We start from the raw sequence: 15,696 nt of genomic DNA, 5'->3' as shown, positions 1-15,696 counted from the left end.
GGGGGTTCTTTTTGGGGGGCTGTACTGGGTTTCTGTAGGTGGCTCAGTGGTAAAGAATCCACCTGCCAATGCAGGAGACGCAGGAGACTCAAGTTTGATCCCTGGGTCGGGAAGATCCTCTGGAGGAGGAAATGGCAACCTACTCCAGTATTCTTGCTTGGTGAATCTCATGGACAGAGGAGCCTGGCGGGCTACAGTCCATGGAGTCATAAAGAGTGGGACACAGCTGAGTGACTGAGCCTGCACACACGGGTCTTCATTGCTTTGTGTGGGCTTTCTCTAGTTGCAGTAAGGGGAGGCTGCTCTTCGTTTTGGGGCTCAGTTTTCTCACTGTGGTGGCTTCTCTTGTTGCGGAGCATGGGCTCTAGGCGCCTGGACTTCAGTCATTGTACCACGCAGGTTTCGTAGTTGCGGCTCTCAGACTTAGTCACTCCACAGCATGTGGAATCTTCCTGGGCCGGGGATCAAACCCATGTCCCCTGCATCAACAGGCAGACTCTTAATCCACTGCACCTCCCAGGAAGTACCCTAGAGGGCTCTTAAATGTAATCACAAGGGTGCTTATACCAGGGAGGCAGAGGGAGACTTGTGACCCGCAGTTGGAGGGAAGGCGATGTCTCTGCCCTTAGAGGCAGGTATTGGAATGATGTGGCCACAAACCAGGAGTCCTGCCAGTCAGTGGAAAAGGAAGAGGCAGGAATATACTCTCCTCTGGAACCTACAGAGGGAATGTAGCCCTGATACATTCTGGCCTCTAGAACTGTAAGAGGATACATTTCTATTGTTTTAAGTCACTTAGTTTATGGCGATTTATTACAGCAGCAATAAGAAACTAATAACATAGTTTCTTCCCCACCCCAGAGTCCAGCATGTTTCAGCAAGAACCCAGAAAGGGACTGGGAAAGATGGTGATGGCTAGACAAGAAGACTGAATAGTCCTCAGGCACTTCTTCACAGACTTGCTTTTCCTCTCTGGTCTCAATGGAACCCAGTTGGGAGGCTGGGGCTCACAATCAATCCCCAATTCCCAGGTTTAAGCCAATTGAACCCCTGAGCTTTTTCAGGGTTACCTGGGGCCATAGAAGGAAAGAGAGAGCCTCTCAAAAGGGGGAACTCAAGGCCGGGAGAGGGGCCAGGTCTAGACAAGGTGGGAATCTCTAATGTCTGGCTTCCTTCCTCCTGGGACCTGGAACTTCCTCCTGGCCCCTTCCATGGAGCGGCTGGAGGAGGTGTTCAGGGTTCACTGGGTGAGTGCCTTGCGGAAGAAACCCCGAGCCCCAGACCAATGAGAACCCCAGAGGGGTAAGACGGGTCATTTCCTCTCTGGTTATCTGCACCCTCCCTTGGGGCTTGCAAACCACAGCCCTTGGGAGCCTTTGATCAGAGGAGGATCTGGGAGAGATCTAAAGATGGTGAGTCTTGGGGTGGGGAGTGGGGGGCAGACACCCGCTATGTGTGTGGTCTCCCTTCTTGGTGCCATCTGCTCCCTTTTGCCTTCCTCCTCCTCCCAGTCCCTGACCTCTCCCCTTCTCGCCTCACCTTCCTCTCCCGCTCCGGGGCTGGGAAGCAGCTAAGGAGTAAGACTGTCAAGGGGTTGTAGAGCCGGTGATTAGCTTTGACTTTTCCTTTCTGTTAAACAATCCCAAATAGTTTGAAAAGTTTGTTTCTACACATTTTATTATTCACTCATGATTTTTTAAAGTTAAAATGTTTTCATTCCTTTCTCTGCTCAGCTGATGCTGAGATCCATATTTAGTTTTATAAGCTAATCCCTGTGTTTTTTTGGCTCATGAGATTTTTTTTTGTCATGGAAATGTAGGAGTGGAATATTAATACATTTCAGTTTAGTTCTATAATGTCAGAAATTTTTTTAAATTAAAAGATGGACTAGAGCTTTTTCTTTGTGAATACTAGTAATTTTTTTTTTTTTTTAAGTCCCAAATCCTTAAAGGGTATTCAGTGAAAAGACCGTCCCTGTCCAGAGACTCAGATTACTTGTAGCTCTGGTTCCTTGTAACCAGAAACATGATCGGGTGGGATTAGAGCAGCAGTTTGTGGCTAACACTTCTGGAAACAGTTCACGACAGTGTAGGGAGTAAGGAGTATTTTGACATGGAGATCATACTGGAACTAGGTTCAAATCCTGCCTGTCTTGTATAAGAGGTGAAGAGACTAGTCTGTCTGAGCCTCCTTCTCCTTGTCACTAAGATGGGGATAGTCACCCTACAGAGAGAAATCTGTATCCTAGGGTCATGGAGAGAGTTCAGTGAGATAATACATGGGAAGCTCTTTCAGCAGTGGCTGGCATACAGCTGGCGCTCAATGCCTGTGATATGTCTATCCTTTCTACCCTACAAAGAGAAGTCCTTTTTACACGATATCCTACATCTTGCTTTTTTTCTTACATGAATAACTTATAATATTATTGACAACCTTCACCTGCATGTCAGGCACTGTGCTAGGCACTTGACATTTACAAACTTCAGCTTGATCGGTGAGAAAGATACTGTTATATCCTGGTGTGTTTCAGGGAAATTCCCTTTTTCTTTTTATCAGCTGTGTCATATGCCAGTGAGAGTTCCCATTGCTTATCAGTGGAAATTTAGGCTGTTTGTAATTAGAAAATTCCATGGTGGTCCAGTGACTAAGATCCAGTACTTTCGTTGTCACGGGTCTGGGTTCAATCCCTGGTTAGGGAGATAAGATCCCACAGGCTGGGCAGTCAAAAAAATAAGCAAACTCTAAAACACCAGAATTATATCTTTGGATTCATGTCTGGGTTTTCAGAACTGCAAATGCTAAATCTAAGACACAGACAATTTTTATTTTAACAGATATTGCCAAAACCTGTACCAATTTATATTCCTCATCTTCAGAGCAGGAGAGTATTTACTTGTCTAGACACCCATCTGCAGGTTTAGATGGAACTATTTTTGTTTTTGCCAACCTGAAAGGTAGTTCATCGCATCCTGAAAGGATCCGGAGGTTTGTCTTTTTCACATGGTTTTTAAAATGTAAATGCCTGTGTTTCTTCGTGCTCAGGGATGTTGAGTCTCAAAGACTGGGCAGATTCAAGAAGATGAGTCGAGATGCTCACCCCCACCCTCGTATCCCAGTTTCTGAGGATGCTTTAGTGGTTTTATGTGGTTCTGTGGGTGGATTGTTTAAAGACATTGTGTCCGTGTAGAAACGGGGAGACGGATGTTCCGGAAAAAAAAGCAGACCGTGCCTTCTGTGTATTTCCTAGCCCTGACAGCATTCCTGAGTGTATTATTTCCACCGTAAAGAAGGGGACAGTTGGCAGGACATTCCCTGCCCTGAAGATGGCAAGATGGAAGCCCCGTGAGGGAGGGAAGGGGTGTGTTGCCCCGCTTAACTCTCCTACTTTTCTTCCTCCTCTGGGCATCACGCCCATCTTTGCTGGCCTGAGTCCCTGCCCCAGCCTCCTCTCTGGTCCTCTTGCCTCTATCTCACCTCCCTACAGCAGCCAGAGGAGCCTTTCCAAACAAAAACTCTCATCTAGTCCCTCTGTGACTCAAAGACCATCTGTGGCTCCCCATTACCCCAGGATAAAATACATCGCCTTTAACATGACATCCGTGGCTCCTCCAACCTCGCCCTGGCTACCTGCCAGCCACGCTGATGTTCTTTCACCTTCTGGTGTGTGACATCCTCCCTGTTACCTTGTGACCCTTTGCCTTGAAGGCATGCCCCTCACTTCCACCACGTCTGAGGCCTGGTAACCTCTAGAGAAGGTTCTAGGGTAGGACTCTCTGAAGGGCTCTCCTACCTCTGCCACTTGCTAACAGCGAGGACCTGGAAAGGTCTCTTAAGCTGTCTGTAGCCTCAGTTTTCTCATCTGCAAAATGGGTTTTGCGATGGCAAAAAAAGAAGAGCTGATACATGAAAAGGACTTAGAACTTGGTGATTCTGATTGCTTTTCTCCTAAGCATCTTCTCCTTAGCCCTGTTCTCCTCTGATCCATTCATGAGTCCTCACACTCACCACCCTAGAGTAAACCACCATCATCCCGCACCACAGCTGGACAATCCCAGTCGCCTCTCCTTCTCAGCTTCTGATCTGGCCCCTTCTCCAAACAGTAGGCAAGGGCTCTTAAAATGAGCCTGTGATCTTAGGGAAAAAAGAGAACCCCGCCTTTGGGCTTGTTGTAGCGTAAACACTGTGGTTAGAGAATTAACGAACTAACACCTAGGAAGCACTTAGGAATTGCTTAGGAGCCCCAGACGGCTGGTGTCTGAGACGCAGCCACCAGCCACATGTGGCTGGTGAAACTTAATTAAAATGACAGCAAAGTTTAAGTTCAGTTCCCAGACACATCTGCCACATGTCACAAACTCCACGGCCACAGATGACTGGCGGCTACCATCCCGGATGGCACACCTCTGGGACATTCCCATCAGTGCAGAAATTTCGTTTGGACCATGTTGCAGTGTTGTTTTTTTTTCATTTCTACTTAGTTCTTGCTGTTGCTTAGTGGCTAAGTCGTGTCCGACTTTTTTTGCGACCCCATGTACTGTAGCCCTCCAGGCTCCTCCGTCCATAGGATTTCCCAGGCAAGGATACTGGAGTGGGTCGCGCAGGGTTGTGGCTTGATTTTTCCAACACCCTTCTCCTGATCCCCCACCAGGCTGGCTTCTCTGTAGAACACGCTCAGTTCCCATCCCTGGTGATTAATTTCCCTCTCGCAGGAGACCATAACCTCTCCAAGGACAGGTGCCAGGTATGACAGGAGCCAATCTCTAAGATGTTAACATTTATGAGATGAAGAAATGTGCTTAGACTCTTTCCTAGACTCCTAGAATTGCACTTGGGTGTGTGCCCAGCTGCCAAGTCGTGTCCCACTCTTTGAGACTCCATGGACTGTAGCCCGCCAGGCTCCTCTGTCCGTGGGATTCCCCAGGCAAGAATACTGGAGTGGGTTGCCATTTCCTTCTCCAGGGGATCTTTCTGACCCATGGAGCAAATGTGCATCTCCAGCTTGGCAGGTGGATTCTTTACTGCTGAGCTACCTGGGAAGCCCCTTCTAGAATGGTAGAACCACAAATTATTTTGTAGAGGCTATATAATATCCATTTCTGGGGAGAAGGGAATGGGTGGTATATTCACTGATATGGCTCTACATATCAGAAGAACAAAAGCATATATGATGAGGGACTTCCCTGGCAATCCAGTGGCTAAGATTCTGTGCTTCCAATGCAGCGGATACAGGTTCGATGCCTGGTTGGGTAACTAGGATCCCACATGCCTCTTAGCGGGGGCCAACCCTGCCCCCTGCCCCCCAGAAAGTATACCAACCTCCTACTTCCCTTCCCCTGGGGCAACCACTGTTCCAAATTTCTTTTGCCTGCTTCTGGAGCTAGTCTGTGCAGACACTCAGGAGAGAGAAATCGACAGAGATAGACACAGAGGGGAAGTGGTGAGGAAGGGAGAGGGGGTTGGGAGGAGAGAGAAAAACAGAGAGGAAGAATGATTCCTCTTTGGTAGGTAGTGTTGCTTCACACACTGTTCTCACTTGTCCTGTTTCACCCTAGATCTTAGAGTTCTTTCCACACCCACCCGTAGGTAAACTTCCTCATTCTTCTGCTGGTTGCATAGAATTGTTTTGCCTGGATGTGTCATCCTCATTGAGCCAGTTGCCTGTTGCGTGGACACTTCAGCTGTTTCCCTTCTTTATAGAGATACTGTCATGGCTAAACTTTTTAAGCCATTTACATCAGGAGGATCCTAAAAACCGCAGAGCGTTAGAATCTGCATCTTTTTCCTGCCCTCGTGAAGTCAGTGAGAGGGAAGGGCTGTGTGAGCTCATCCCAGGCGAGGATCTTTGTCAGCTGATGTGAGGGGTAATGGTGCGCGTGGGAGCAGGGAGTGGGGAGGCGTCCCCTTCTGGGGTCTGGATTATTCTGCAGCATAGTCCAGAGCTTGTGAAATGAGCAGAGATCGAAGTTAGTTTTGTGTTATCATGTCCACGGTGGACACTTAAAACATTTAACCATCCGCTACAGTGCAGGGTCCCCCTGGGCAGGATCTGGGGCCTCTTGCCATGCCCAGCATTGACCCTTTAGTGATCTGAGCTTGGGGGGTCCCAGAGTAGAAAAAGGGAGGTCAGGGTGCTGGAGGTGAGGATTGTCAGGCGGGTGACTCAGGGCAGAGTCTCTTTATGAGTGGAAATAAAGCAATCATTTTAACTTTTTTGGAAACATCTTCACACTTACAGAAAAAATTACAAGAATAATACAGGGAACTTCCATACTCTCTTGACCTAGATTCTCCAGGTTTGCTCTATCTATCTGTCCCTTCTATTGATTAATCTATCATCTACCACATTTTTTTTTTTCCTGAACCAATTGAGAGGAAGTCGCAGGCATCCTTTGCTCCTAAATATCTCAGGGTCTCCTTCTCAAAAACAAAGACATTCATTTACATGAGTACAGTGATCACTGTCAGGGAATTTAACATTTGACGCGATATTGTGATCCAGTCCATAGATCAAGTTAAAACTTGCTCCGTGGTCCGAATAATGCCCTTCAGAGTGAATCTGTCTTTCCTGCTCCAGGCTGTGGTCCAGGATGTCTCATCACATTTGGGTGTTCTGGTCTTTTAATCCCCACTCGTCTGGAACAGTCCCTTGGCCCTTCCTTGTCTTTAGGACACTGGCATTTTCATTTTAATCGACCAAAATGCCACAAAACGTATACTTCACCATTTTGAAGTGCACCATTCGGTGGCACTGAGCGCATTCAGTGCTGCCCCATCACTGCGTGCGGCTAAGTTGCTTCAGTCGTGTCCGACTCTTTGTGACCCTATGGACCATAGCCCACCAGGCTCCTCTGGTCATAGGATTCTCCAGGCAGGAATACTGGAGTGGGTTGCTATGCCCTCCTCTAGGAGATCTTCCTGGCCCAGGGATCGAACTCAAGTCTCCTGCCTTGCAGGCAGATTCTTTACCATGGAGCCACTGGGGAAGCCCTGTCCCCAATACCACCTTTATTGATTTCCAATACCACCTTTATCGATTTCCAGAAACTATTCATCACCCTCCAAAGAAACCCTGAACCCACTAAGCACTCCCTCCCTGCTCCTGCTCTCCTAGCTCCTGGCTGTTACGAGCACATCTCCCATTTCTACGGATTTGCCTGTTTTAGACATTTCATATGAATGGAAGCGTACAGTACGATTCTGACTTCTTTCACTCAGCATAATGCTTACAAGCTTCATCCACATTGTAGCATGTGTCAGTACTTCATCCCTTTTTATGGCTGAATAATATTCCGCTACCTAGATATACCATGCCCAGTTCATCCACTCTTCAGTTGACACAGACCTTTCCTCTTTGAGTAATTTGATCTCCGCTTTGGCCGTACCAGCAAATATGCTGGGCCATCAGCCTGGCTGACCTGGTTGACCTTAAGGAAACATAAAGGAACTAGAAATTAAAAAGAATGGTTCAGAGAAAGATCTGAGCTCTCCAACAATTGTAAGATCAACGGGAAATAAGAGCATTGCCATTTCTTATCTCCCTACTGTGTACCAGGCACCTTGCCAGGTTCTTGAGCAGTTTTCATCTTATTCAATCTATGAGCTGGGTGGTTAGTGGGTCAAAACCTCAGCCTGCAAATTCAAGTACCCTAAAAATCCAGCTCTGAATATTTCTGTAACAGTGATCTGTGTTTTTCTCTGCCTCCTTTCCCTGGGCTGGTGACAAAATCACCTTCAGGGATGGGCTCCAGGGACTACGGAGTTTGCCCCTTGGGTGTCCTTGGAGGCCCCCTTCCAACCTCTGGAACTGCCCAAGGGCAGCCTCTCTGGGTTTGCATACCAATCTAAAGAAAGTTGAATTCCCGTCTACATGACTGGAACAGGCTACTTCATCTTCCAGTGCCTCTGTTTCCTTGTCAATAAAAGGGGCATATTCACAGGACCTACTTGTAGGGTCGTGGTCAGGACTGAAAGAGCTAATGCTGTACTTAAACGTAGATGCTCGATAAACACTGGCTGCCTTGGTGGGATCACTCCTGGTCCTGCATGGGGATTTTTCTTCTGCCTGTGTTTGGTGCCTCCGGGTTATTGTTTTGCATCCAAGGCTGTTTCTCATTCAGCTGCTGCTCTTTTCTCTCTTTGGAGGGCAAAGAAAGTACTCAAGACTCTGTTCTTTATTTTATTATGGAAAATATCAAACCCACAAAAGCAGAGAGAATGAAGTGAATATCCAACGTACTCATGACCCAGCACCCACAGTTATCAACACTTTCCCATTCTTAGTCATCCTTGGTCCTCTCTCCTTCCCTCCTCTCTTCCTTTTTTTTTTCTGAAATTTTTAAAGCAAACCCCAAACATCCTATTTCACCTGCTATGTGAAACCTCTCGGAGAAGGCAATGGCACCCCACTCCAGTACTCTTGCCTGGAAAATCCCATGGATGGAGGAGCCTGGTAGGCTGCAGTCCATGGGGTCGCTCAGAGTTGGACACGACTGAGCGACTTCACTTTCACTTTTCGCTTTCAGGCATTGGAGAAGGAAACGGCAACCCACTCCAGTGTTCTTGCCTGGAGAGTCCCGGGGACCGGGGAGCCTGGTGGGCTGCCGTCTCAGGGGTCACACAGAGTCGGACACGACTGAAGTGACTTGGCAGCAGCGGCAGCATGTGAAACCTCTATCAGAAACTGTCTTCTACCACTTTTTGAAAACATAAATACAATATCCTATCACCCTCAATAGAATAAGCAATGGTTCCTTACTGTTGTTGGATATCCAGTCTATTTTAAAATCTCCCAGATGTCTCCAAAATATCTTATTTTCCATACGACTATTCCAATCAAGATCCAGGCTTGGTCTCCGTATTATCTTTGGTATATCTACTTCTTAAATCTCTCTCTCCTTTTAAAATTTTTACTACGGTATTGTGGGCTTCCCAGGGGGCTCAGTGGTAAAGAATCCACGTGCCACAAGAGAGACACAAGAGATGTGGGTTCGATCGCTGGGTGGGGAAGATCCCCAGAAAGAGAAAATGGCAACCCACTCCAGTATTCTTTTTTGTTGTATGTGATTAACAGGTCTTTTACTGCTAGTAAACTAGAGCAAACAATCAGAATAGTACATAGGCAGTATTCAGTACACACACTAAAAGATACAGGAATTCAAAACCTATATAAAACAAAACACTGGAGGAAAAAAATTGTACAGCTTAAGAGAGACAGTGGGAAACCTCCTCTCCCTCCTTTGATTGCAACTTGTACTCTGTACCCAACAGACCGAAATAATACAGACTCTTTAGGACTGATTGTATTTAAGAGGGATTAAACACATTTTCTAAGAATCTTGCAATGACAAATAAGCGACCCTTTCTCTGGTAAAGCAGACCTTTAAGGGCGGAACGTGGGGATTATGAAACTGACTAGTATTTCGTAACCATTTTAAATAATTTCTCATTTTCCGAACACTGCTTTCACAACAGAAGCATTTGACACTTGCACAATATTAATTACTTTGTTATATATGGAAGCCTGTGGTCGGCTGATTATACAATGAGGCTGCGAACAACCAGTGGTACTTTTCTGATGTCAGAAGAGTACGTAAAACTGAAACATCACCAAAAGTGCATAAAATACTTGTCCACATCAACAGCCAACTACGCTAAAAATATAATCAGGAAAAAAATACAATTGCTAAAAAGGGGTTTAGAGCGGAGCCACTGTCTACCAGTGGCTTCAAATGGCAATTAGTGTTCATAGCAAGTCTGGATGACTTTACAGGACCCTCTACAATAATGCACCCTTTTAACATGTACATTACACAGGCTGCAATTTCACAAAGAGGTGCTCACGTCGTTACTAAATGAGACACTTTTAACCCTCACGTCGGCTTTGTCTCCAGTTGGAATTATCACCTTACCACTCCAGTAATCTTGCCTGGAGAACCCCAGGGACAGAGGAACCTGGCGGGCTACAGTCCATGGGGTTGCAAAGGAGTCCGACACGACTAAGTGACCAAACAACAATAAACAGTTGATTTACAATGCTGTGTTCATTTCTGCTGTATGGCAAAATATATCAGTTATATACACATATATTTCACTCTTTTCTTAGATTCTTTTCCCAAATAGGTCATTACAGAATATTGAAATGCGTTCCCTGTGCTCTACAGTAGGTCCTTATTCAGTTCAGTTCAGTTCAGTCACTCAGTCGTGTCTGACTCTTTGCGACCCCATGAATTGCAGCACGCCAGGCCTCCCTGTCCAACTCCATCTCCCGGAGTTCACTCAGACTCACATCCATTGAGCCAGTGATGCCATCCAGCCATCTCATCCTCTATTGTCCCCTTCTCCTCCTGCCCCGAATCCCTCCCAGCATCAGAGTCTTTTCCAATGAGTCAACTCTTTGCATGAGGTGGCCAAAGTACTGGAGTTTCAGCTTCAGCATCATTCCTTCCAAAGAAACCCAGGGCTGATCTCCTTTAGAATGGACTGGTTGGATCTCCTTGCAGTCCAAGGGACTCTCAAGAGTCTTCTCCAACACCACAGTTCAAAAGCATCAATTCTTTGGCACTCAGCTTTCTTCACAGTCCAACTCTTGCATCCATTCATGACCACTGGAAAAACCATAGCCTTGACTAGATGGACCTTTGTTGGCAAAGTAATGTCTCTGCTTTTCAATATGCTATCTAGGTTGGTCATAACTTTTTATCTATAAATCTCTTCTAATCCATGACACTGTTCCATTTTTTTTCCTCTTCCTATTTTAAAAATGCCATTTATTTGTGAGAGAAACAATACCATTTGTCCTGTAGAGTTTCCTAAGCTCTGATTGGTCTGGTTTTGTCCTTGTGGTGTTATTTATCATGTTCCTCTCTCACCTGCTTTTCCTGTAAACTGGTAGTTTTAGATCTAAGACCTTGATTAGATTCACATTCTTTCTTTATTTTTTTTTTTGGCAAAAAAACCTCCGTGGTGGTTTAGTCGCTAAGTCGTGTCTGACTCTTGTGACACCACGGGCTGTAGCCCACCAGGCTCCTCCATCCATGGGATTCTCCAGGCAAGAATACTGGAGTGGGTTGCCATTTCCTTCTCCAGGGGATCTTCCTGACCCAGGAATCAAACCCGAGTCTACCATACTGCAGGCAGATTCTTTACTGAGTGAACTATGAGGGAAGCCCTGGTGCTGTATCGTCGTTTTTCCGCATCACATCAGAACAGATATCTACTCGTCTCTCTTGTCCGAGTGCTGAGGTTGATGGGAGGGTTTGTGGTGCCAGCACCGATTTATTGTAAGGTTCCTGTCTGTTTTTCACATGATGGTTTTATTAGATATTGTTGTCCATCATCCAGATCCATATTTCCTTAAATTTATTTCATTCCTTCTGCAGGAATTATTTTTAGAGTCTTCTCTAAAGAAGGACCTCCCACATTGACTCTTTATTTCTCTGAAATAATACTCTGTACAGAAACGGCAGGATAAGTGCTTGATTCATTCCCTTTTCAGAATAAAAATGTGACCAATGACTTACTTGATTTTATTATCATTATGAACTCAGAGATCTTTACTATTAATATATATTTTATTCCATCAGTTATTATTATTATTAAATACTCAAATTGTCCCATCTTCTGGCTAGTGTCCCTCATAGCTCAGTTGGTAAAGAATCTGCCTGCAATGCAGGAGACCCCAGTTGGATTCCTGGGTTGGGAAGATCCACTGGAGAAGGGATAGGCCACCCATGCCAATGATCTTGGGCTTCCCTTGTGGCTCAGCTGGTAAAGAATCTGCCTGCAATGCAGGAGACCTGGGTTCGATCCCCATGGAGAAGGGAAAGGCTACCCACTCCAGCATTCTTGCCTGGAGAATCCCAGGGACAGAGGAGCCTAGTGGGCTGCCATCTATGGGGTCACAAAGAGTCAGACACGACTGAGTGACTTTCACTTTCACTTTCTGGCTAGTGTGGGCTCTTTCAGGCTCGCTCTCTCTCTCTTTTTTTTTTTTGCCACACCATGTGACATGTGGGATCTTAATTCCCTGACCAGGGATCGAACCTGCACCAACTGCATTGGAAGGTGGAATCTCAACCACTGAACCATCAGGGACATTTTGATATGTCCCTATTGTTACTTAAAATTTTTCTTAATTTCTAGTGTGAGATGTTCTGGCCTCATCTTGGATATTTTCTGTCCCAGGACAGGAACCAACTTTTCTCCAAGGAGCCCCAGTTCTTCTGACTTGCTGTTGTTCAGTTGCTAAGTCCTGTCTGACCCCATGGACTGCAGCATGCCAGGCTTCCCTCTCCTTCACTATCTCCTGGAGTTGCTCAAACTCATGTCCATCGAGTCAGTGATGCCATCCAACCATCTCATCCTCTGTTGCCCCCTTCTCCTTCTGCCCTCCATCTTTCCCAACATTAGAATCTTTTCCAATGAGTTGGCTCTTCCCATCAGGTGGCCAAAGTATTAGAGCTTCAGCATCAGTTCTTCCAATGAACATTCAGGGTTGATTTCCTTTAGGCTTGACTGGTTTGATCTTGCTGTCCAAGGACTCTCAAGAGTCTTCTCCAGCACCACAGTTTGAAAGCATCAATTCTTCGGCATTCAGCATTTTCTATGGTCCAACTCTTGACTATACTTAAAATCCCGCATTGCTTGATATGTTTGCATGACAGCGTCAACCTGCAAACCACCCCCAGCTGGGAATGAAAACTGTGGGCTCATCTGAAGATCCCTCTTGCGTAACAAGGCAAGGTCATAAACCAAACAAATGACTGCAGCAGATTGCCTTTATTTAAAATTCCAATTTTTTTCCACTGTGGAATTTTTTGGAGAGGCATTAATTTTGATTTTTTAAAATATTGCCTTAAGATATTATGTATCTTCACTGCTGTACACCTGAAATTAACACATGGTAAATCAACTATACTCCAGTAAAAATTTAAAAAAAATAAAATTTAAGTAATAGTTCAAGACTTGGGCTATCAATTTTGGAATTACGTGCATGTGATTATTAGTTCATTCTCCTCAAAGTATTTTTAAAATTATTTATTTATTTTTGGCGGTGCTGGGTCTTCATTGCTGCCTATGGGTTTTCTCTAATTGGGGCAAGCGGAGGCTACTCTCTTAATTGCGGTGGGGGAGCTTCTCATTGCGATGGCTTCTCTTACTGCCGAGCGGGGGCTCTAGAACACACAGGCTTCAGTAGCTGTGGCTCTCGGGCTTAGTTGCTCCATGGCATGTGAGATCTTCCTGGACCAGGGATCGAACCCATGTCCTCTGCATTGGCAGGCGGATTCTTAACCATGGGACCACCAGGGAAGTCCGGTTTTCAACATTTGAATCAGGGGTGTGACACCCAGCTGGCTGTCAGCCCTCAGCATCCCTGTTTCCCTGGGAGAAACCTGAGCCTTAAAGAAATGGCGTGATGGGCTTTGAGTGGCTCTGACGGGCAAGCTCCTTGCTACCTGCCACTCACACTCTCCCCGCCTCTCTGATTCCACCCAGGACTCCATGGCTCTCAGCACCCCTGACTACTCTGATTATGATAAATGGACCTCGAACCCCGATGTCTTGGTGGATGCCTCTTCCCTCACCCACAGACTGCGTGTCCCAGATGTGATCGCCCTGGTGATCTTCGCGGCCGTCTTCCTGATCGGGGTGCCCGGCAACGCCATGGTGGTCTGGGTGACAGGGTCCGAGGTCAAGCGGACCGTCAACGCCATCTGGTTTCTCAACCTAGCGGTGGCCGACTTCCTCTCCTGCCTGGCACTGCCCATCTTGTTTACATCCATCATCCAGCACAACCACTGGTCCTTTGGTGATGCTGCATGTCGAATCCTGCCCTCTCTCATCCTTCTCAACATGTACGCCAGCATCTTGCTCCTGGCCACCATCAGCGCCGACCGCTTCCTGCTGGTGTTCAATCCCGTCTGGTGCCAGAACTACCGAGGGGCCCGCGTGGCCTGGGTGGCCTGTGCCGTGGCCTGGGGCTTGGCTCTGCTGCTGACCATACCGTCCTTTGTGTTCCGTCAGGTCCACATAGACCACTTCCCACCCAAGACGATGTGTGTCGTCGCATACGGTAAGGACCGTGAATATGCGGAGAAGGCCGTGGCCATCGTCCGGCTGGCCGTGGGCTTCCTGGGGCCGCTGGTCACGCTTGCAATCTGTTACACCTTCCTCCTGCTTCGGGCGTGGAGCCGCACTGCCACGCGCTCCGCCAAGACGCTCAAGGTGGTGGTGGCCGTGGTGACCAGCTTCTTTGTCTTCTGGCTGCCCTACCAGGTGACGGGGATGATGCTGGCCTTTTTCAATGTGCACGGGGACAGCTTCAAACTCGTGTCCAGTCTAGATGCCCTGTGCGTCTCCCTAGCTTATATCAACTGCTGCATTAACCCCATCATTTACGTGTTCGCTGCCCAGGGCTTTCACGCCCGGTTCCTGAAGACCCTCCCCGCCAGGCTCCGGGGCGTGTTGACTGAAGAGTCAGTGCGCAGGGAGAGCAAGTCCCAGACGCTCTCCACGGCGGATACCCCGGCCCTGAAAAGCCAGGCGGTGTAAGGCAAGGCCTCTCTGAGCGCCAGCTTTCCAGGGCTCTGCCAAACTTCCGGTCCATTCACTTTGCTTTTTGAAACTCAGGTGGGCGGTGGTGGTTGAATGAATTTGCCACCTTTTCCTTCCATCTTTCTTGGACTCGTCCTGCTTCTTCTAGGCGAACCCATCTTATCGTTCTTCATTTTCCAAGGTTGATAAGTTCTTCTAGGACCGCCCCCCCACCCCCCACCACAACCTTTCCATCCAAGGACTCTGGAAAACAAACGGCAACCAACATACCTGAAACCCTCCCACAAAATAAGACGTTCCTGTGCAGAGCGTGTGAAGATATCAGATACCAGAACAAACAGAAACACTCAAACTTTGAATAACAAAAAAAAAAGAATTCTGTATTTATTTTATGGAGAGTTGACCAAAAAAAAAATCTCTCTATATAAAACTGGAATCTCAAAAGTTATTCTTGTTTAGGACAAAGCAAAAATCCATGGACTGGGCTTCACTGGTGGTTCAGTGGTAAAGAACCTGCCTGCCAATGCAGGGGACAGGAGTTCGATTCCTCGTCGGGGGTGGGGAGATCCCGTGAGCCTTGGGACATCTAAGCCCATGTGCCACAACTACTGGGCTGGAGAGCCTAGAGCCTGTGCTCCAGGAGAGAAGCCTCCGCACCGCAATGATAGAGTAGCCCCTGCTCGCCGCACCTGGAGAAAGTCCATGCAGCAAGGAAGACCCAGCACAGCCACAAATAACAAAATAAAGAAATAAAATTTTTTTTTTTTAATTCATGGACCAATCTCAGCTTTGGAGAGTGAGTTGGTTTAAAGAGAAACAGTAAGGGCCTTCCCTGATGGTCTTGTGGTTAAGACTCCATGTTTCCACTACAGGGGGTGTGGGTTCCATCTGGGGTCAGGGAACTAACATCCGACATGCTGTGTGATGTGGCCAAAAAAAAAAAAGAGAGAGAGAAAAGCAGTAAGTTGGTACATTACTTCACTAGGTTAAAAAAAAAAAAAAGAGTATTAAGTAAAAAGATGTGATGTGGTTATGGAGAAAAGCAACGAACGCGGAAGGTACCCAGGGTTGGGAAACACGGGTTGGGTCCCTCCAGGGGGTGGAGTCCCAGGGTAATTTGCTCTTTTGGGTTGTCAGTTGACG

At 46.9% G+C, this 15,696-nt stretch overlaps 1 protein-coding gene across 1 annotated transcript; it reads left to right on the top strand.

Moving 5' to 3' along the window:
- The first annotated feature begins 1,261 nt into the window (after positions 1-1,261).
- On the top strand, positions 1,262-14,758 carry C5AR1 (complement C5a receptor 1). Its single transcript, XM_005900946.3, has 2 exons — positions 1,262-1,412; positions 13,495-14,758. Exons 1-2 carry the CDS (start codon positions 1,410-1,412, stop codon positions 14,548-14,550), a joined length of 1,059 nt encoding a protein of 352 aa, XP_005901008.2. The 5' UTR covers positions 1,262-1,409; the 3' UTR covers positions 14,551-14,758.
- The last annotated feature ends 938 nt before the right edge of the window (positions 14,759-15,696 follow it).

Source organism: Bos mutus, chromosome 18 (genome assembly GCF_027580195.1).
Source record: "Bos mutus isolate GX-2022 chromosome 18, NWIPB_WYAK_1.1, whole genome shotgun sequence".
Lineage (NCBI taxonomy): Eukaryota > Metazoa > Chordata > Mammalia > Artiodactyla > Bovidae > Bos > Bos mutus.
Note: the sequence above shows the minus strand (reverse complement) of the source record. Positions and strands in the feature narration are given on the sequence as shown.